This window comes from Clinocottus analis, unplaced genomic scaffold, assembly GCF_023055335.1.
Source record: "Clinocottus analis isolate CAN_PGR_092001 unplaced genomic scaffold, fCliAna1.0.p SCAF_13, whole genome shotgun sequence".
Taxonomy (NCBI): domain Eukaryota; kingdom Metazoa; phylum Chordata; class Actinopteri; order Perciformes; family Cottidae; genus Clinocottus; species Clinocottus analis.
The window spans coordinates 18,371,326-18,393,311 of record NW_027175854.1 but is presented as its reverse complement, the minus strand read 5'-3'; the positions used below and the strand labels follow the sequence as shown (position 1 = coordinate 18,393,311).

Here is a 21,986-nt window from a genome sequence, read left to right as displayed (position 1 = left end):
ATGTCTCGAAGCACATAAATCCGCACAGAATGTCAGAGCGAGGCCGTCGTGAGACGCCGTCAGCGGTCCGACGCACAGTTATCCGGACCGAGCCGGCCACCTGCGGGAATAAATGACCTGCTCTTTGGCTTGAAGGCCAACACACGGCGGGGAAATCAAGTGGAGCATCGTCTCAGAAGACGATCCCCCATCCGAGAAAGAGAAGTCTCAAGAGCGAAAGGAGAGCGACGAACGCGACCTGTGATTGGAAGTCGTATTGAAATCACACACGAGAGCTCAGAAAACTGGCATCTATCGCTCCTTGGAAGATGTTGAGGGCAGAGATGTTGCCGCAAAGACCTGATTGCTTTCAGAGACAAAAGCCTTCTGTTGCTCATTGATATCCTTGGTCTTCTCTCACTTATTCCCTCTGTGCAGAGACGAGCTTCCCATCAATGCTCTACCTTCCTCCTCCTCCTCTTTCTTTCTCTCCTCAAGCTCCATTCACGCCCTCTTTTGCTTTCCCATGCACTGCACACACACTCCAAAAAAACAACAACTAATTACAACACAGCTAAACCTATATGGGAACAGCGAGCCTCTCATTCTGTGGGAGAGGGAGGTTGAAATACTTTCGGCCATCAAAGCTCTAAATTGCAGCATGTCAAGCGAAGCCCCAAAGCCTGCCCTGTGCAACACTGGGATCGCTCACCAGCAATGTGCCTGAACCACTCAGGGAAGCCTTTTGTAATCACGACTGCTTTGACTCTTGCTCAGAGTTTTGGTGACTAAAGAGCGGGGGCTTTGCTATTTCTGCACATGAGAAGAAGGGGAAGATATTTCCATCTGAAGTGATGCAGTAACCGCTTCTCAAACACGAAGCCATCAACATGAGCTGCACTCCAGTGTGAACTCGAGGAATGCTTGAGAGTAAACTTTAGACATTGCAGCTGAACCCTTCCAAAGGCAAACACACAGATACACCCTGCTGCACTATGCAGGGGGGCAGGGAGTCTAAAATAAGGAACTGATGGATCAGTTCCGCTGTGCCGGCTACTACCATTGACTGTCCAGCCAGAGGAATCCGCAGGCTAATAATAAAACATTGTGCTGCTCCCACAACATTGTCCCCGACATGCCAGAAACTGTGTCACAATCACAGTGTCTGTGGTGAAAATTAGGACACATAAGTTTTGCAACTGCAAATATTGCAATAATACAAACACAAGCCTTAATTTAGCCTTGATTCTTTCACTCATGAAGTTGTGTGTCCATCAGGGTGTGTCTTGCAGTAAGGGTTTGACAGACAGAGATACAAAAACAACACTCAGATTCATTTCGCTGATGGAAATGTAACCGTTAACAGCAATAAAAGCAACCCTACGAAGCAGCAAACATGAGCACAACCTCTGTGCATAACACATTTATAAATATGCAAAATAATAGGGCCACGGTACAGTTTAACAGTGTGGAAGACGCCATCAATTTGAGCTCCTATATCTTCAGAATACCACCGATTTAATAGTGTGTTTAATCAATCTGGCAACATGTACCGGCTTTAAATTGTTAAAAGTTGCAGTCGAGCCATTTCATTTTAGAATTATTCATGTGAATGAGGAGTTCATGCTCAGGACACAGCATTGTCTCGGCAAACAAAAAAAGCGGCAATGATTTCCTGAATCCTGGAAGCCGGGCTTGTTCCACGTCCTGAAGCTTTCTGCGTTTACTTTACTTTACTGTGTCACAGCTTGTTTCAGGGCTGTTGCATTAAATCACTGTCAACTACAACAGCAGCAGTGGAATCCTTCCAGGGTGTCTAATTAGGCTATTAAAAGCATTACATTGAACAAAAACACATACTGTAAACATTTAACTCATTTCAGTGAGCATTCACAAGCCTGAGAAACAGAGTCTGGACGTGGATAACGGCTCAGCGAGAGTGTCACGCACGGCAGCACGGCTAAACAAAGTCTTTCCACCAAAATATGGAACATCCGAGATAATGAGCAATACATATTTGTCTTTCATAAACAATGTGCGGACACCCAAACTGTTTTACATCACTGTAAAATAAAATGTACCCATATCTGGACAACAATTTTAAAGAAACCTCTAATTATTAGAGCTGTTGTGATGGACATAACCTGGATTAATATTTAATGCACCTTACCTACGCGAGTACAGGTAGGCTTAAAACCTCCTCGGGTTTGAGTACCTACATTATTTTTGTCACACAATCTCATTCACCGCCACTTTTAAAACAGGTCCAACACAACACACAGGGTGTATACGTCTACAAGTGAAAATGCGAGTTCCTTCAGTCCTCTGCATCCACTTGATTTTCTCTGAGGAAAAGCATTGGAGACGAGTCTGGCTCTGTGCTGTCGTTGTTATTCTTCTGGGCAACACCTCTCCAGACTCTGGATCTGTTTATGGATTACAGTTTGGGCTGCCTGAGTGATGAGGTCATGTGTGAGTGCGTAATACAGAGACTGGGGTTCAGTGTTGAACCACCCACGTGATCCTCTCGGTGATGACATCCTAACTACGCTGCACACAAGTGGAGGGGAAGAGGCTAGGAAACAAGGTAACAGTGTTTACGCCCCAAAGGGAGGACGAGGCGGTGACAGCGGGGCCGAGTATCCATGGTGAAGCAGCGAGGGACTCTGGGAGAAATGCCGGCCATAAGTCTCCTGCTGCTGGAGCTCGGTGTCCATGATGTGACATTGATAGTCCTGCTTTATCTGCGTCCTATGGGAACCATTTGGATCGTATATCGCTAACAATGTAAACCTTAACCCATAACCAGATGCATGTGCAGGAATCCCTACTTACACTTGAACTTTATTTCACTTTATCCAAATCTTTTCCCTTTTAAATTTGATCCTCAAAGCACCAGGGGATTAATCTCCTTCTGTCGAAGGTCTAGAACTGGTTCCCTGTCTGTCGGGTCTCCACAGGCTAAGCCCACAAAGACACCCAGCCTCCTTTCAACACCATCTTCTTTTTTCTCCACCAATCCTCACACCCATTCTCTTGCTCGCTCTGAGGAAAAGGCTTAACAAGCCGACACTGAAGCCGTGCCTGCTGCACGGCTTTACAGCGCTACCAAGTGTCCCCGGCCTTGCCCCCTCTTTCCATCTCACTGGTGTCCAGCACAGCGTGTCCTCTGGGTACATATTTGGGTTCGATGGGAACATGTGGAATAGAGCAGACTGCAGGCCGAGAAATGACCTACTTAACCCCAACTAGGGAGCAGGTCCATGTGAGGGAGAAGTGATGGATTCTTCCCCTTTAATTGAGTTTAACTCATTATTGAGCCACAATTGACAAAAAGCTGCAGTGCCTGTGAGTTTTCATTTAGCTGTGACCATATGTAGTCATCTGTCTGCAAGACACGAAAGGAATCGGAAACTTTTACGCCTGTAAAGAATGACTGAGCTGCTGGAGGATGACACTCCCTCCCTGCCTGTTACTGGGAGCTGTGTGTGTGCGTGTGTGTGTGTCCATTTACTGCAGGCATCACTGGACAGGACTGTATGTGGAGCAAATCAGGGAGACAGCTGGTGGAGTGGGATGTAAGTGTAGCCCGCCGGGTATAAAGTTTCCTTCCAAAGACATACACGACCACTCCGTTTCCTCTCCTCCCCATTTTTTTTTTGGTAAAGGTCTTTAAAGCTGCATGCAAAATTAACGGCGCGTGGAGCCAAAGCAATTTGGGGGGGAAGGAGGGTGCCACGTGCACCATGTTGAAATCAACACAACACAAAAACACACACGAAAGTCTTGGGCGTGAACGCATCTCACCAACTCAAGTGTACCACAACGTAGCTCGGGTTAGCTAGTGAACGGCTAACATTTAGGCTAGCTGTTGCGAGCTACCGTTATAAACCCATATTCAATGTTAGCCGACTGCCAAGTAATAAGAGGGAGGGAGAGGGGGTGAGGGGGGTAAAAACATATCTCCATATCTTAAAAACACATCTTCACCCTGATTGAAAAGCCGAGATTTTTCTTGTTGAACGTTGCCGATATATGAACAATCAAACCGGGGTGTATTTACGACTGGTGGGCTGGGGGGAGAACCGTGAAACGCCGGTGAAGTGAGCTAACGTTAAAGACAGACATCACGCTGCTCGGTGTTGTTAACCACCGAGCAGCTAGCCGCGCGACGCCGCACAGTTTGCTACACAAAAACACCGTTAACCGGTGACCGTGAACCGGCCAGTCAGTTAACCAGCTCGCGGTTATAGTTGTCTCTATTCAGCGGGAGGTTGAAACGGCGCAGGACCAGCGACTAACTAGCTCCAACCAGCTAACTAGCCAGACAGGGTGCTGGGTTTATTTTCACTGGATAGCGGAGAAAAAGAACAATCCGTGAGGCCCCATTAAACCACCATTCACACTCCACATATTAAGTGCACGTATCGCTCCACAGACCCACAAACACACAACACACATTTGATCCATCCGTGCCCCCCGTGTGAGTCACACCGTTACACGGTTTCCCGAGGCGGACCGGTGTGGTTCAGTCCAGCCGGGCAGGACTTACCTTGCTTGCTCTCTATTTTTCCCGACATTTTCGTAGCCAGCAGCTGTGATCCCACTCGCGGTTCAACAAAACGTTAGCTACGGACGAGCCTCGCCGTGTGTCTCCTCCGATTATTCCCTCATTTCCGATCCGCCGTTGTGTCCACGCGATGGTCCCGCTGCGGTTCAGTAGAACATATTTTTAGGCCGAACGCACATTGGCACGGTTCAAAAACGGTCTCTGTCCGTCTCCGGGTATTTTTTCACTGGATATACACACACACACAGACACACACACAGACACGCCACACACACACACACACGGTGATGTCTTGAACATACAGTCGGGTCTAGAGAGCCCTCATCCAGGAGAGCAGCGCCCCCTAGCGGCAGGAATTAGCCACGTCAGTCTGTAAACAAGAGGAGGGGCGTGTTTTTCATTTGCATGAAACTTTGAGTCGTTCGTGTGTTTTCGGGGCGGTGCACGCGCTTTTGTGCAAGATTGACGGAGACCCTGTGGGGGCAAGTTGTGCACATGATAAAAATACACTTTATTTATAGAGCCCTTTAAAAAAAAATACATTTGAAGGTAGAATTAGGATCAAAATAGTTCAGTACTGCCATGATACAAATAAAATCAGACACACAACAAATAGAAGAATAAAGGGGTAAATTATTGGGTGACAATAAACTACAAACCAATAAAAATAAAATGCATGAGACATGATATAAACAAAACATGTGTAAGCATTATTCCTATGTATCGATCCGTCTAAACTGACTTGACTTACCTATTTTAACATATATTGGTGTAAATAAGTATTTTTGAGTGCTTAAGCCACTGTCAAATGATAAATACATAGATGTTGAAAAAGAAACGAGTAGAAACAATTGTAGGAAAGCTTGAGAGGCTGTTAGCTGACCTAGTTAAGCTGTAGTTCAATCCATCACATGATTATTTCTGACCTCGTCATCGATCTCAGCAGCACGAGGCTGCACTGAAATGACACAAACTGTTGGCTGTTCAGAAATTAAACTGTAATAAACTCTACAAATACAGATTAAATGGATGCTCAGCAATACTGGTTTGAAACGATGCCTTCAACAACTTAATGCATTAACGTATAGTATATGTATCCTTCACAGTAAACTAATGGTTTCATGAGACTGCCTGATAAAATGAAGAACAATGCCTTTGCTTGTAATCTAATCTTTGGTTGTTCCTCTGAAAGCACTGTCGGTGTATGTATTCCCTCTAACAGAAAATGCCTGATGACTGCAACATGTTTTCCTGGCGACGATAAGCGCTCTGCTACATCTTTTTTCTAAGAATATTATTTTGGTCCATACAGTTATTCTTGTCCTTCATGGCCTTTCACAGGTTAGCATCAATGCTAGTCTGCTGCTGTGCATGTGTTCCTCTATCAGGTCAGGTTATATTTCCTCATTCAGTGCGTAGAGTGATAACACATCATAAGACATTCAGACTTTTGGCTGTGGAAGCCCATTTCTGCCACAAAAAAGTCATAATTATGAAAAAAAGGAATCTCCGCCCCCAAAAAAGGCAAAAAAAGTCATGACAAAAAAAATTGACAAAAAAAAGAAGAAATTATGACTATATATATATATATATATATATATATATATATATATATATATATATATATATATATATATATATATATATATATATATATAATTATGACAACAATATCAGTCATGACAAAAAAAGTCATCATTATGAAACAAAAGTCATGACAAAAAAATAAAGTCATAATTATGACAAAAAAGTCTGAAAAAAAATTATGACAATAAAAAGTCATGTCAAAAAAAAGCCATGTAAAAAAAGTCATGACAAAAAAAAGTCATTCTGAAAAAAAGTCATGAAAAAAATATGATGAAAAAAAGTCATGACAAAAAAAAAAGGTAGACAAAAAAGGTTGATGGCAAATATTAGTATTCCAATGAAAAATAATCTAATCTGGAAATATATGGATAATTTCTAAATGGAGTTTGACTCGCCTTGATGGACTCACAGAGCCCCCTGGTGGACACACCGAGCCCTGCGCTACATCCTACATCATTTAGCTCTTCTCCTCTTCATCATCCCCCGACTACAACTTGTTCTTAGAACAGAGAAATTAAAGCAGAGGAGGAAGAGGAGGAGGAAGAGGAGGAGGAGTGGGGGATGATGACTTCTGATTTAACCCCGATTTCAGTAAACTGCTGACTACGGCCTTTGCCTGTTTAGTGCTGCACATTATCCTGGGCCATTAAGGAGCAACTATCCAGATTATGTCTCTGGCATATCAAGAAGAAGCAAGCATGCCCTGTCATCTTTTTTTTTATGAATAATTGATCCGACTGAAAGGATCTACATTCTCTGAGTGATCTGGGTCAACTCGTACGCTGGAGATGCGCTCGCGAAAGCGGAGGCATGTATAATAAAAACAAAACACGGAGATAAGGGGCTCATGGCATGTTGTCAGGTATTTCTTTTCCTGCAGCCCGGTGCAGCTCAGCCCCCCATCCACCTCACTGAATCAGTCATCAGACCCAGGCCTCAGGAGTCAAGGGTTCATATTTACACTGGCTGTCATTGTTCCCGCTCGCTTGTGCTTGCACAGCAGAAACCACACCCATGCACAAGTGCAAAGTGCTTTTTCTATGTGTGTGTGTGTGCACTAGTGAGAATGTGTTGGGGCGTGAGTGGTGCAAGGGAAGGAGTGGAAATACCTTCCTTGAGGCTATGATAAAGTCACACAGGAAGACGAGGCGCTGCTCAGCGCAGGCAGACGTGTCAGGACAGGATTGTTCTCGCCACATATTCAGAGCTTTGAGTGTCTCAGCATGCAGGCGACACGCAGACCGTCTGTACTGCGATGTGAACCAGCCTTCCACCTCAAAGGTCGCTCGCACGACTGTAAAAACAATGTTTGTGAAGTGTTTTTGAAGTGAAAAATGTTTGACATGCATCACTTTTGCTGTCAAGCGTTGTCATCCAGGCCACACAGGTGCATGTCGTGCGTTGGAGCTCGTTGATGCTAACGGCTACATAGAAGAGCAGAAAGCCAGCGCTGCCATTATGAGTCGTGCCACAAAGTGGTGCTCATGAACCACTCATGGGTTTCATGTCCTGCAGGGCTTCATGCACCCCGTGGTGGTTCCTTCGCAGGCAGGTAGAGGGAGCGCTGGTGAAATGTAATTTGAGCCCAACGTAATGCAATTGCTGTTTTCTAGATGACATTCACTGAAACAATAAAGTTGAGCGGAGAGCGGGTTCAGATCAGAGGCAAGGCCTTCAAGGAAAGTCAATAACAGACGCATGAGCTATTATTGTATGATTAATAAGTTGTCTTGTGCTTCATGAAAACTCCACACTGCTCGGGTACCTCTCCCGAATTGACGTGAGATTATTCAAAACGAGCCTCAATCAATCACGCGGCTCAAACATTCAGCATCGACATGTTTAATTTATGTGGGAAGCTTCGTACTGGTTCAGACTGGGAGGCTTCACACCGGGCTCAGAGGCTGCTCGGCAGAGAGGGCAGAAAGAGGAGAAGCGAGACAGTTTTGTTCGCCCAGAGATGTCAGTGGGAGCCGGGAGAGGAGCGGCGTTTGATCTCGGCGGTGGTGGGCGTGCGACGCAGAGCTCAAACACAGTTTAAGGCTCTCTTAACCTTGGCCAGCGGTCGGGCCCCTCCGTCTGCCTCACATCTGAGAGTTGGGGAAAGAGGGAGGGGATCATGGAGGCTTAAACGACTGAATACATTTATCTGAGAAGGAGGGGAAAATAGCTCCACAACAATCGGGGTCCTCTATCTTTGCTCCTTCGGTTAACATACAATTGAGGGATTTTTCAAGGGAGCTTTTCATGGTGGAATTAGGATGGAAGGCTGCAGGTATCAATACGGGGTTAGACGCCAGCCGGTGTGGATTGAAGATGGGCGTTGGACGAAGAGGACACGATGTCGAGGTCATAACCTACTCGATACTGCGCGAGAACGCAGCGCTCTGTCACTGCCACGAACAAACACACGGAGACACATGTTGACAAGGTCGAGGAAATTAAACAGCGGCTATGGGAAAAACAAAGGCGGCTGCAGGCTCCTCCCAATACACAGATGAAATAAAAAGAATATTAACACAAATCTTAAGAATACAAACCGCCATATACAGTATATAAAGTAGGTTTTATGTAGGACGGGGCACACGCACACCGCTTCTGCACACATTTGTGCACGCATACACACATATAGGAATTATTTATGTGCTGAGACAGGCATTGTTGTGCTGCTCTTTGGAGCGCGGCAGGGCGGCGGCCCTGGCTTTTTGGAAAGCACAGCTGCTTGCCTTTCAAGAACGCTCCGTCCTCTCACCGTGACAGTGAAGGTCTCCCTCTCTCAACTGCCTCTTTCTCTCCTCTGCGTCTCTATCGCTTCCCCCCCCCCCTCTCTCTTCCTCGCGGCGCTTTCAAGCGGCCGGGGGTCGGGCCGCTCTCCGTGGTGGGACCCTCCGCTCCGCTGTGCCCGTCCGTCTGCTCCCGACTGACATTTAGCTCCGGGGCCGGGGTGAAGAGGGTCAAAGAGCATGAAATGAGCCGGGCCACGGGGGTGCACAGCGAGCGCTGACCACTCCTCCAGCTCGCACCTCCGCCGCCATCAGCCGCCGGCGTCCCCGGGGTCTGCAGGCGGCCTCGGCCGCAGAGCTGAGCGCTGTGTGTGAAAGCACAAAGAGCATGGGCGTGTAGAGGTGATGGAGGGACAATTACAATTCTTTAGATTATCATTCGAGCAGAAAGCTCCTGCTTCCTTTCCACTTCCCGCTTTAGAGGACTAAATGTCACGCAGTGTTCATCCTTTCCTTTATGCAGCCCAGCAGGTCTGAGACATTTAAGGCCCTCATCTCACCTGACGTCACGCTTGTGTTTGTTCCTCTTCAGGAGCTTCCCCCTGCGCGTGCTACACGGTGAGGTTTGACTGTCGTCCTAACATTTGAATGTTCCTCTGTGAAGTCTGCCCTCTGGGTGACTTCCTCTTCGCACAGCACCTCAGTGTGTCCTACTGGTCCGTCGTACTGGGAGGTGTGATGAGTGGATGTGGAAGCCGACCAGAATGTGTCATTGTTTGTTCACACTCGTCCGGCCCAGTTTTGACGGGAGCGTGTCGTCATGAACTGGTCTGGTACGTGGGTGTCATGCCAGCTCCCGGGTGAGGGGGCGACCGCACCGCCGGCTCTCACTCACCATCCACACCGCGGCCGTCCGACAGGATCAGTGATGAAGGCCGTGAGTAATTGAGTCGAAAGCGAAAGCTGGCCGACGGCGATTTGGCCAAAATCAGATGAAGTTTGTACGACTCGCGCTTACGGATCAATCAACCGGTGACGCAGGAACTCCACGTGGAGCGTGTGCGTCTTGAATGTGCGTCGCCGCTTGTGTTTCCTGGCTGTGTGTGGGAACAGTGCGGTCCGGAGGCGCGACAATGGGAAGTGGAAGCAGGACTTCTTCTTTGCATCTTTCAGGCTCTGTCGCATGCTGAGTGCAACGCTCCGTATCCTTTCTACCCGGGATTCAGCTCGTGGAGCAGTTTCACCGCATGACAACGTCACTCTGAGCGATGTCATCGCGCATGCTAAACACGCCTCGTTATCGAGCGTCACGTTGGGGGAAGAATCTAATCACAGCTGGGAAAACAGAAATCCTGGATCGTGGTGAGAAGGCCCAATGAATATTAAATATATATTAATTGTTTGTAAAATATATTTTGCTTTCTCTTTGTTAAGTTTCCAAAATTGAAATTGGCAGCAACGTTCCGAAACCATCGTTTGATTGATGTTGGTTGGCGCAGGTTCTGCATCGTTGTTAATACAAAACAGCAAAGCGCATGAGTTCTTTGAGCATTTACTGCCAGAACAGGACGATATGAAATTGAATATATTGTGAAAATTGTATTAGTTTACAGGCGAAAGTGGGACACAGTTTAACTCAGGTCTTGTTGCTCGCACTGCCGAAAAAAAATACAATGTGACAGGTCATTATTAATGTAGAACTGCCCTACTTACCTACACACACACACAAACACACACACGCACGCACACACACGTGCACGCACTTATTGCTTCCAGTGAACCGCTCTCAGGCGATTTTTACATTTCACTAAACTACTTTGACATGAGTTTTGGCTCCTCAGGAAATGAGTCGGAGCCGTTTCCTGTAACTTTGCCGGTTTCTTTCCAGGCTAATAATAATAATGGGGATGGATCCTAAACCAGCACACACTCTGCAGAAGGCAGGGAAAGCCCCGGACATGTTGCCAGTCTATCACAGAGCTAACACAGATTGACAGATAAACACACACACACACTCGCGCGCACACACTCCCGTTTGTTCCTGTGGGAAATTTAGAATCTCTAATCCACCTGCTTGTGTGTCTGTGGGCTGCGAGAAGAAGCCTGAATGTTCAGAGGAGAGCAAACACAACACGCCGAGGATGAAACCTGCTGGCGAGGCTTCAGCAGAGCCGCAGTCGGCCATCGATTCCTCCTCTGACCTCCATCAACCTCCAGCTCCACCTCAACTTTAATATGTACTTTGTATGCCGGTTCCTTTTTAACATCCACCCATTAAGGACATGTTGACGTAAGATTTGTGTGCAGTTAGAACAGCTGGGTGATGAGAGAAGCTTAAAGGTCAGCAACATCTAACCAAAGGAAGAAGCTCATTATGTCCTCAAGAGGAGTTTCATTTGAATATTTCATTATTTGTGCTGTTGCTATTTTTAGACTTCTATTTTATTCTGAGTGTGTATATTTTATTTATGCGTGTATATTATATTTATATCATGTTGAATAAAATGCTCTTATTCGATCTTAACTGTTTATATTAACAGTTAGTTAAATGTCTTAATGCTCTCGTGAGCTTTTTTTAGAGTCTTTGGTTTGTAAATTTCCATTGAAAGAACTGTGATACCAGCGTTCGCTACGTCACAACGTCAGCGGCTAGCAGCTCTCTTTCCTGCAGATAGAGAGTAAACATTCACACATGAGGCCGACGGCAACGAGGCTTCACTCGACTTCTGATGTTGTTTGAAAGTCAGAAACAGTTTACACGTTAGTCCCATCTTTAAAAAGTGATGTGATCACAGCTCAGATTACAAGCTACTAATCCTGCTTTAAGAAAGTGTTTAAACTTCAAAGAGTGTAAAGATTACTATATTTATTTTAATTAAAAACGTAAGAATAAATCCCTTCAACAATCTCCACGTGGATAAAAAACAGGTTCTTCATGAAAAATTGTAAATACTATTACGCGGTGCATCAAAAGATTATTTTTACTACACCGACGCCATACAGCCGCACACACACACACACACACACACACACACACACACACACACACACACACACACACACACACACACACCGTGCAGTGAGTCTGTGAAGTGTGAATGAGTGAGGCAGAGCCAAAGAAAGACGTGAACGTGGGGACAAAGAGAAAGAACACCCTCCTCATTATCTCCCTGCAGTCAGTCAGCAAACACTAAACACCGACGTGAGGAGAAAAGAGTCGACTTTAACAAGAGGAAGAGGAGCAGCGGTTCTGGCAGAGCTGTGTTGACAACTTTCCAGGAGCTGATTTAGCGAAGGAAGCTACATCTGTTGAGCTCCAGCGACAGCTACTGGGGGTTTCTGCTGTGATGTGCTGCGAGCAACTTTGTTTTGCATGTAGACGCAGTAACCTAGTTTACGCTGCGCGCTGTCAGGCATCAGGAAGGCAACCTGGAGCCCTGAGCCCCCTCAGCTCAGGCGTCGTGGCAGATATTAGTATCTGCTTAATTGGCTGAAGACTGAACTGCAACCCGCGCTCTCCTGCAGCAGACGACGCCCGCGATAACGCACCAAGAAACTCAGACGGACACATGCTCGCTGCCCTTTCCCTCTGCCACTCGCTCCCTCTGAAGCTTAAATCAGTGGTTAGCGACGCTTTTGAAAGAAGCCAGGTAGCGAGCGAGAGGCAAGGGGAGGCTGAGACAGGCCTTCAAAGGCACAAATGCTTGGACGGCTTGCCAGAGCAAAAAATAAGAAGAAACAAAAAGCGCTTGCTCCAGGGAACGGGTCACTGCGCCGTTCCGGTACGTTTCTAACACGGATGCAGGAGTGGAGAGCCCGCATGTGGAGCGCAGGTGCGTCGTGTATAATGCATGAAGCGAGTCGGGAGGTCGCCGCAGTGTGACGCTGTCTGTCACACGGCGTCCCTCACGGCTCGTCCACCGGCTCCCTTCAGACGGCCGCTTTGTGCATGTTCTCACACTTGTCATCTGCTCTTGTCCTGTGTGACATGGACACCGTCAGCCAAAGGAGTAGAGAGCTTTCAAAGGTTCTACAGGCTGTTCGCCGGCCCGCTCATCAGGGAGAACAGAGTGGCGCCGAGAGGTTTGGACCCACAGATGTCTCATTGCGACGCCGTCGTTAAACAAAGAGCGACAGACAGATCACCTGCTCGTCACCTCTCGTCACCTGCTCGTCACCTCTGGTGCCGCCCGAGGTCAGCTCGTTGTTTGCGAGTGTTTGGACCCGTGCAGGTGTGTTTGTCTCTAGACGACAGAAGCGAGGACGAGGTGGAAACAGGAAGTGTGTTGTTGGTCCTGCTCTGTTTGTCCTCAGCGGATGGAGCTCACCTGGGCGTCCCGGCCTCCACACGGAGCTGCAGGTGGGAACGCAGACAGGAAACACACGTCACACTGAGCGGAGCGGTTATGTGACAACATAGTGGCTCTGGAAGCTGTCAGGTGCGACAAAAATAATGTTTAAAAGGGTTATGTTGTCTTTATTTATTATTAATTTAAAATTGGGAAACTGGTGGTTTGGAAATGACACCTTATGCATAATCACGTATATAGTTTCCTGTTTATTAGGGAGCCAAAACTAATCTACAAACAACAATCAAACTGTTTCTTAATTCTTAATAAAAATATCTTATGTTTATCTTCTTAGAAGAGACTCAGATGAATCTTGTTGATGGCACATTTAACATTTCTGTGACTTTCCTCCGTCGTTACTATATTAATTAATGTCGTATCATAACCTTAACGCCACCGCAAACACACAGTAAGAAAAAGTGACAACAACAATATGAAAATCAATATTTATTAATATAAATCAAAGAATAATCCTAAAGCCATTCCAACACCTGGAACAAAGTCCTTTTAAATGTTTTACACGAGTAACAACATCAGCACAGCCTCCACATTTCAGTCCGACAGGGTTGGAGCTGTTCTTCACACTGACTTGTGACTAAACCCTTCATGTGGCGCCCGGCGTTCGTTGGGAACAGACATGCAGTCGGAGGAGGACTCCGAGAAGCACGGCCGCTGATGAATGTCACCAACATGGCACGATTACAGAGGGAAGCTGTGGTGCGATCTGGATGCTGATCACCTCCAGTGAGAGCCAAAATGGCCGCGTGTGAGTGGTAAATAGATAGAAATAGCCCGCAGTGTCCAGTTCACAGGCCGGCTGCCCCGCTCTTTGATATCTGGTCCTAATGAGCTCTCAGAACAGAGCCAGAGATGAGAAGATGGGCCTTTTCAAAAAGGACCCTTGATTCTGGGGCAGACGTGGGGTGAGAACTGCCATAAGGAGGCCTAAGATGTTGCCTCAACCAACATTAGCATTCCCCCAAGTATTCCCAGCTCCGTTTGTAAAACCTGCCCACCTAACTCTCCGGAGCAAGGTCACTTTCATCATTATGTGCTAAGTTGTGGCCCACAGAGGGCTCAAAAGGGCTTGAAACCATACATTTGTTTATGATACAAAAAGCCTTTTCTAATGTAAACAGCTTAATAAAGTCAATAATTCCCTTTGTAGATGTGACAGCCCCCTCCGCCCACCCATGGGTGCATGTAGTAGTTGAATTTGTTGGGAAGGATTAAGCACTAAACCACCGCTGGGCTGAGACATTGCCAGGGGAAAAATATTTGTTAAACTGCAAAGTGCTTGTGTACAGCACATTCAGTTAAAAGCAAAACTCCTCTGTGAGACTCTGCAGCTGGATATGCAATCAAAAAGAATATTTAATGTGTTACCCCCTCGTTCAGAATTCAGCATGCGGTGCACTCTGCGATGCTCATGCTCTCCCGTACCGGTGACAGGCATATATTAGCTCTCTGCATATCAGCCTCATATCGCACGCAGGCGATGCTTCGTGCACATCGTTACAGACGACGCTGAAGGAAGGGAGAGGCCGCTGATCAGCTTTCTAACAATGCTAAAACAATGTTTTGCTAATCACAGGCAGGTTATTTATGGACAAACAAATGAATTAAAGCTGATTGAAGTCCCCAGTTGAAGGAGAGGCCGGCTCTTTTTTTTTTTTATTGATGATGAAACACTTTTGGGATCCAGTCATCTTTCTACGTGCGACTCATTGGAAGTGCTTAATGATACCCGAGCCCTCTCAAAGGCTACAGAAGCAGCAGGACATCAAAGACCGGTTGACAGACAGACCGACTCTGAGTTGCATGTTAAAAGCCCGTTCCCTCTTTAAAATAAAAAATAAAGCGCACACGCACACCGACGGGCGTATCACCACCCCGCGGAAAGATCTCATCATCCTTCCCGGTCTCTCAGTGGTGAAACACGACTTCCACCTGAAGACATACACACCGCCACATCCATCCTTCTTCAAATCTTTCTTTATTTCATTATTCCCCCCCCTCCATACTCTTCAAACGGCTCGTGCTCAGGCATAGCCAGGCATGTTTTTGCATCATTAGAGCTAGTGGGTGTATTTGAAGACAGACTAATGACAGCTCGGCTTTCCGGCTCAAACGAGAGCCATTGCTCATTTACCCGAATAGATACGCAGATAGATAGGTGGGGGGGTTGTAATGATGGAGCCTTATCTAATATTCCCCAACACAAGCCAAATGACACAACATCAGACTTGAGCCATTTAAATTACAGTCACGGATTTGGTATGTGACAACTGTTGGGCATGTTAATGCCTATTTTTCCGAACAGTAAATCAATTGGGCTTCACCATTTACATGCTGCCGCCTCGCAGGAGCAACGCCGGGAATGATCAAGAGGAGCGATGGAGGGAAATGAAGAGCGTTGTGTGTCGTGAAGTGACAAACTTACTGGCAGTTGTGACTCGCAATGGACGTCCTCAGAGAGACGATCTATACGACTCTGCTTTTTTTTTTTTTTTTATTTTCCTCACTTTGCCTCCCTTTTGTATGGAAGCCCATTTGCGCCACAAAAAGAAAGTATGATAAATTATACATTTAAAAAAGTCAAAATTATGACACAAAAAGTATGACAAAAAAATGAATTAAAAAAAAGTCAAAATTATGAGCTAAAAAGTCTAAATTATGAGATTGTAAGTGTTCATGCGCTGCTTGTCTTCACATGTCTCTTCATCCCCTCGCCGGTCTAGCATGCTAACTATGCAAGCTAACTGTGGACGTGTTAGCTCAACAGCTAATAGCATTGCTTTAATGGAGCTGCTGCTCTCAAAGGGGGCGACCGCTAAAAGTCACGACAAAAGAAGTTATGGCAAAAAAAAGTCATGGCAAAAAAATGACAAAAAAATCATGACAAAAAAAATGACAAAAAAAAGTCATGGCAAAAAAAAGTCATGACAAAAGAAGTCATAACAAAAAAAAATCATGACAAAAAGAAAAGTCGACAAAAAAAAGTCATTATGAAAAAAAAGTAATGACAAAAAAATAAAAAAGTCCACAAACAAAGTCATACTTATGAAAACAACAAAAAGTCTAAATTATGAGATAAAAGTCTAAATGATGAGATATTAAGCGCTCATGCGCTGCTTGTCTCTTCAGCCGGTCTAACATGCTAACTATGTAAGCTAACTGTTGACGTGTTAGCTCAACAGCTAATAGCATTGCTTTAATGTAGCTGCTGCTCTCAAAGGGGGCGACCGCGACTGCACACAGCCCTCGAAACAGGAAGTGATGTCATCACAGTGCTGCTAACGCTAACGCAGCGTGTTGTAAAGTAACACACATGTTGTAACTGCATCGAGTCGTCCTCTGTCGTTTGCAGAGGAAAGTGTGTTAGCACGATAGCATTTAGCTCGAGAACGAAGAGCAGCAGTGAGTCTCCAGCATGTTGTAGCGTCGCTTCAGGAAAGCTACGAGACGTTGTGTTGCTCATTGTGTGTTTATTCAGGACACAACACAAGCTGCTTGGGGCCGCCAGCAACATGAAGTCATAACTATGATCTTTTTTGTCATAATTCTGACTTTTTTTGTTGATTTTTTTTTTTTTGTCGACTTTTTTTTAATCGACTTTTTGTTGTTGTCATAATTCTGCCTTTTTTTGTCGACTTTTTTTTAATCGACTTTTTGTTGTTGTCATAATTCTGCCTTTTTTTGTTGACTTTTTTTTGTTGATTTTTTTTTGGTCGATTTCTTTTTTGTGGACTTTTTTTCCATCATGATTATGACTTTTTTTGTCAACTTTTTTTCTGTTGTCATAATTATAACTGGTCATACTTTTATTTAATTATGATTTTTTTGTTATTGTTATCATGATTATGACTTTTTTTTTCAGAGATGGGCTTCCATACATTCGGCTTCCTTTCCTCTAAACTCAGACGCACACCGACGCAAACGCAGCGACTCAGCGCATCGATGTGGACCTCTGCCAGGAATCAACTCTTTCCTCTTTCTCTGCTCTCTAAATTCTCACCACTTTCACGTACCTCCAGCTGTTTGCTGCCCTCGGGCCGCGTCCCATTTCTGTTAGAAGGTGAGCGTTGAGTCCCTTTGTTCTGGATGGAGACGCCGCGGCGTCTGCACTGACCGCTAAAGAATATTAACCACCAAATGCAGCGCAGCTCCTTTCTGTGTGCCAGCTGCAGTGGAAATCACAACTTGTTGACACTTCATAAGTTCCCCCAAAACCCTGCATCTGCAGCAGCCCAAGGCGATACAGATTAGACCGTAATATGTATTGATCCCTGCCCCCCCTCCTCCGCCCCCCTTCATCTTCACACACACCGGGTGTGTGAGGGTGTGTGTGTGAGCGGCTGCCTCCACATTCTCCAAACGCACAGCTTGTTTACGCACCCGGCCCAACCTCCTTTTCTAGTTTACCCCCCCGCCATTTTTATTCTGGGTCTTTTCTGTGAGATTAATTCCTCTCTTCCCATCTTTGGGCTGTCAGCTCAGTGTATGGAGTCATTTTTTAAAGGCCACTGTTCTCGAGGACGGGAGACTGATTGAGTCGTGGCCTTTTTCTGAGTGGGTAAAGAACAGGATTAATGCATAACTCTCCCAACAACACGGTGGAACAAAGACAAAAAAAAGTGAGAAAATGTCCTCCAGGGAGCAGATTAAATAATGAAAGTTTATGAACCAGAGCATTGTGTACGACATCATTGATCCTTTATGAAAGGAAAGGGTGATGTCCTCGTATGAAAAGAAGCATTTTTGACAAGAAGCGTAGGCGTAAAACAACCTTCCAAATTGAAAGAGTGATCAATTCAATGCTTTTTCTTTTGTAGAACAAGTGATAAATCGCACAAAACACCAAATAAAAGTTGTACAGATATATAAAACCTCCACGGATCAAAAATCAGAACGATCTCGCTTGTAGTTTGAGGTGTTTTGTTACCAACAGGCGACTCTCATGACGCCGTTCTATGGGGACAAAGCTAAGCGCACATAGCTAACTACATTAGCTTTATAGAGCGCAGCAGGAGCGAACCCTGAAACCCAGAAATTAATATTTTTTTTGTATTTTTCAGGTTCTTTTGTCTCAGATTCAAATAAATAAGGTATGTAGTTAACTCGCTTAAAATATTAAAATAAATTATGTCATTAAATACCACCTTTGTGAATTTTTAAGCTCTTACGAGTCTTAAAAAATTGGCTGAATTAGATTAAACGCATCACTCATGATGTCATTTGTTTCATAAAGGTGGTGTTCACTTGTGAAGATGATCCCGCTGAACTAAACGTGCACATATTATGAACTTATGCACATATTATTACATTATGTCTGCCACAGTTTCTGCAATAATCAAACATCCGATGGTAAAAATACTTCTGCTCTCAGTGGAGGCGCGAGTGCGAGTCCATTTGATCGTCTGTCTCCGTCTGTCACCGATTGAACCCCATTAATAGAAACTGAAACCCTGTTGTTCATGGGTAATATGTGTTGTTGTTGTGTCGAGTGGAAGAAGGCTTAAATGTGCTTCCTCTATATTAGATAATACGTTTAACAGTCACAAATCATGACGTCACCAACTCAACGCAGACTGCTGAGCAGCTGTTGCTCTGCTGCCTGAAAGAAAGTAAATCTGCATTCACTCCCTTTCCTGAGAACCAATGTTCTCAGGAAAGGGAGTGAATCAGAGGTTGGGTCTGCACTTTCTCATGAACTCCTCCCAACACTCTCCCTCCTCCCTCCTCCCTCCTCCCTCCTCCATCCTCCTCCATCCTTCCCGTGGCCACTAAGAGCTGAATAGCTGATTAAGCACACATTGATTAGCGCAGGCTCATTAGCATCCTGTTTGCGTTGACCCCCCCCCCCTTCCCCACACACACACTCCACCATTTCCAAGCAGCACACACACACACACACACACACACACACACACACACACACACACACACACACACACACACACACACGCACTACGTCCTACCTCTTTGACTGAGCCCCCCTTGCTGCTCTGACTCAAATGGATTAACAAGCACAATATTTCTGCCAGGGACAGGAAATCACTGAACACTTGTCAGGAAGCCTGCGATCGATGGGATTCACATCATTGACCCCTTCTCGCCGCATGCGCCCCCCTCCCCCCCAAACCCTCCTAAACCCCCCTCTAACTCGCCTCTAACCCCCCTAAACCCTCCTAACCCCCCCAACCCCCCCCTAACCCCAGCTTACCCCGCAACTAACCCCCCTAACCCTCCCTATCACACACTAACCCCCCTAACCCGCCCCTAACACACACTAACCCCCCTTACCCGCCCCTAACACACACTAACCCTTCTAACCCACCTCTAGCCCGCCCCTAACACACACTAACCTGCCCATAACCGCCCTTAACCCTCCTTAATCCGCCTAACCCGCCCCTACCCCGCCCTTAACCCGCCTAACCCCAGTTTACCCCACAACTAACCCCTCTAACCCGCCCCTATCACACACTAACCCCTCTAACCCGCCCCTATCACACACTAACCACCACTAACCCACCCGTAACACACACTAACCCCACTAACCCGCCCCTAACACACACTAACCCCACTAACCTGCCCCTAACACACACTAACCCCACTAACCTGCCCCTAACACACACTAACCTGCCCATAACCGCCCTTAACCCCCCTAACCCTAGCTTACCCCACAACTAACCCCTCTAACCCGCCCCTAACACACACTAACCCCACTAACCCGCCCCTAACATACACTAACCACCACTAACCCGCCCCTAACACACACTAACCCCTCTAACCCGCCCCTAACACACACTAACCCCACTAACCCGCCCTCAGCCCCTCGTCATTGACCTTTCACACCTTTTAGAAACTCGTCCTCAAATGTGAACATGCGTCCGTGTTCCAGCACCAATTTTAGACGTACATTTATTCACAGGCAGTCTTCATGTGGGGAGCCAACATAACCTCCTCTCACACACACACACACACACACACACACACACACACACACACACACACGGCAACAAGCGTCTCTCTTTCTGTGAAGTTATACTTCTAGTTGTTAGCGTATCGCTTGTTTTTGCTTCTGTCTTCTCATCTTATTCCCTGCAGAGTTTGAGCCATCCTTGCCAGCTCCAGTCTGAGCTCCACGGGGCGTCTCCAAGGTTAACTTAACACATTACCAGCAGTAAAGCACGGCGCTCTGAGGCTGCGTGCATTTGTACCGTTTGTGTGTCTGTGGTAGCATTTTAAGTACATTTGCGTATTTCTTCTGGTTACATAAAAACTAAATCTTGACAAACTGTTGCTGGTGGAAAGCGACTTATTCCCAAAGGGACGTGTATTCAGTTCACTGATGAAAATATCTCCGCTGGAACAGAATCAATACATACTAAAATATGTGTGTTCGGGTAGCCGTCCAATTATGACACAGTTTTGTTAAAATAAAGGACAGAGAAAATAAATGTGTTGCTGATTTCTCCATCGGCCATCTGTTGCTGGAAGATTCACACAGAGAGAGAAAGAGGAAGGGAGGGCTGCTTTGACTATTGGGCTTAATGCATTTCGCACCTGTTTGGGATTGTACAAATCTCATTCGGATTCGGAGCAAATATCCACGCTCCACTCGGGTTTCGGTTGAATTTAGCTCCGACAAAAGAAAACTAGATGATGTCCTGGAAGTCCGCAAGCATTTCTGCAACAGAAAGAGAACATTAGAGGCTCATCTCGGGCTTCACAAATCCGACAAAAGGAGACATCAGCATCTAGATCCCATTTCCAAGTTATGAAAGGTGCATTTTTCTCCTTTCACCGGCTGGAGAGGCTCCACTGTGTGAGCTCTGTGAGCTTTCTGGAGCGGGACAAATCACCCAGCAGGCCTGCAGCCCACAGCTCAGTAAGCATTCCAACAATGCCATATTACTGCATTAATATTTAAGGTCTAATGTTTCCCTAACTGGCGTTCAGACAGCTGGCTCAGGGCCTCTCGCTAAAAGCATGTCAGGCCCGGCCGGCGCTCAGTGGAATTTCATACGCGGTGTTTTCACCGGCATTGACATGCGTCCCGGGTGATCCGGTCTCCACGCGCCGCTCAGAGCTCACACTCGCCGTTAAGAACGCGTCTCCAGCGACCGCGTGTGAGCGGATCCCACTTCCTGTAAACAGACGGTACACAAACAATGACATCATTTCCGTTTCGCGAAGCTCGAATGCGTTGTTGTTGTTTTTAAACTGGAGGGAGGCGGCGATGCAGAAGAAGAAGAAGAAGAAGAAGAAGAAGAAGAAGAAGAAGAAGAAGAAGAAGTAGAAGAAGAAGAAGAAGGAGGAGGAGGAGGAGGAGGAGAAGAAGAAGAAGAAGAAGAAGAAGAAGAAGAAAAAGAAGAAGAAGAAGAAGAAGAAGAAGAAGAAGAAGAAGAAGAAGAAGAAGAAGGAGGAGGAAGAGGAGGAGGAGGAGGAAGAGAAGAAGAAGAAGAAGAAGAAGAAGAAGAAGAAGGAGGAGAAGAAGAAGAAGAAGAAGAAGAAGAAGAAGAAGAAGAAGAAGAAGAAGAAGAAGAAGGAGGTGAAGAAGAAGAAGAAGAAGAAGAAGAAGAAGAAGGAGGAGGAGGAGGAGGAAAAGAAGAAGAAAAAGAAGAAGAAGAAGAAGAAGAAGAAGAAGAAGGAGGAGGAAGAGGAGGAGGAATAAAAGAAGAAGAAGGAGGAGGAGGAAAAGAAGAAGAAGAAGAAGAAGAAGAAGAAGAAGAAGAAGGAGGAGGAAGAGGAGGAGGAGGAATAGAAGAAGAA

The 21,986-nt window shown here is 46.0% G+C and overlaps 1 protein-coding gene across 11 annotated transcripts in view; it reads right to left on the bottom strand.

Annotated features, from left to right (window-relative positions):
• The window catches only part of rapgef1b (Rap guanine nucleotide exchange factor (GEF) 1b), a 39,513-nt gene extending 34,706 nt beyond the window's left edge, over positions 1–4,807 (bottom strand). For all 11 annotated transcript variants that reach the window (XM_068573419.1, XM_068573426.1, XM_068573427.1 and 8 more), the window contains exon 1: positions 4,532–4,807. In XM_068573419.1, coding sequence (XP_068429520.1) covers positions 4,532–4,559 — 28 coding nt within the window. In that variant the 5' untranslated portion in view covers positions 4,560–4,807. The remainder of the gene's footprint in view (positions 1–4,531) is intronic.
• Between the last annotated feature and the right edge of the window lie 17,179 nt (positions 4,808–21,986).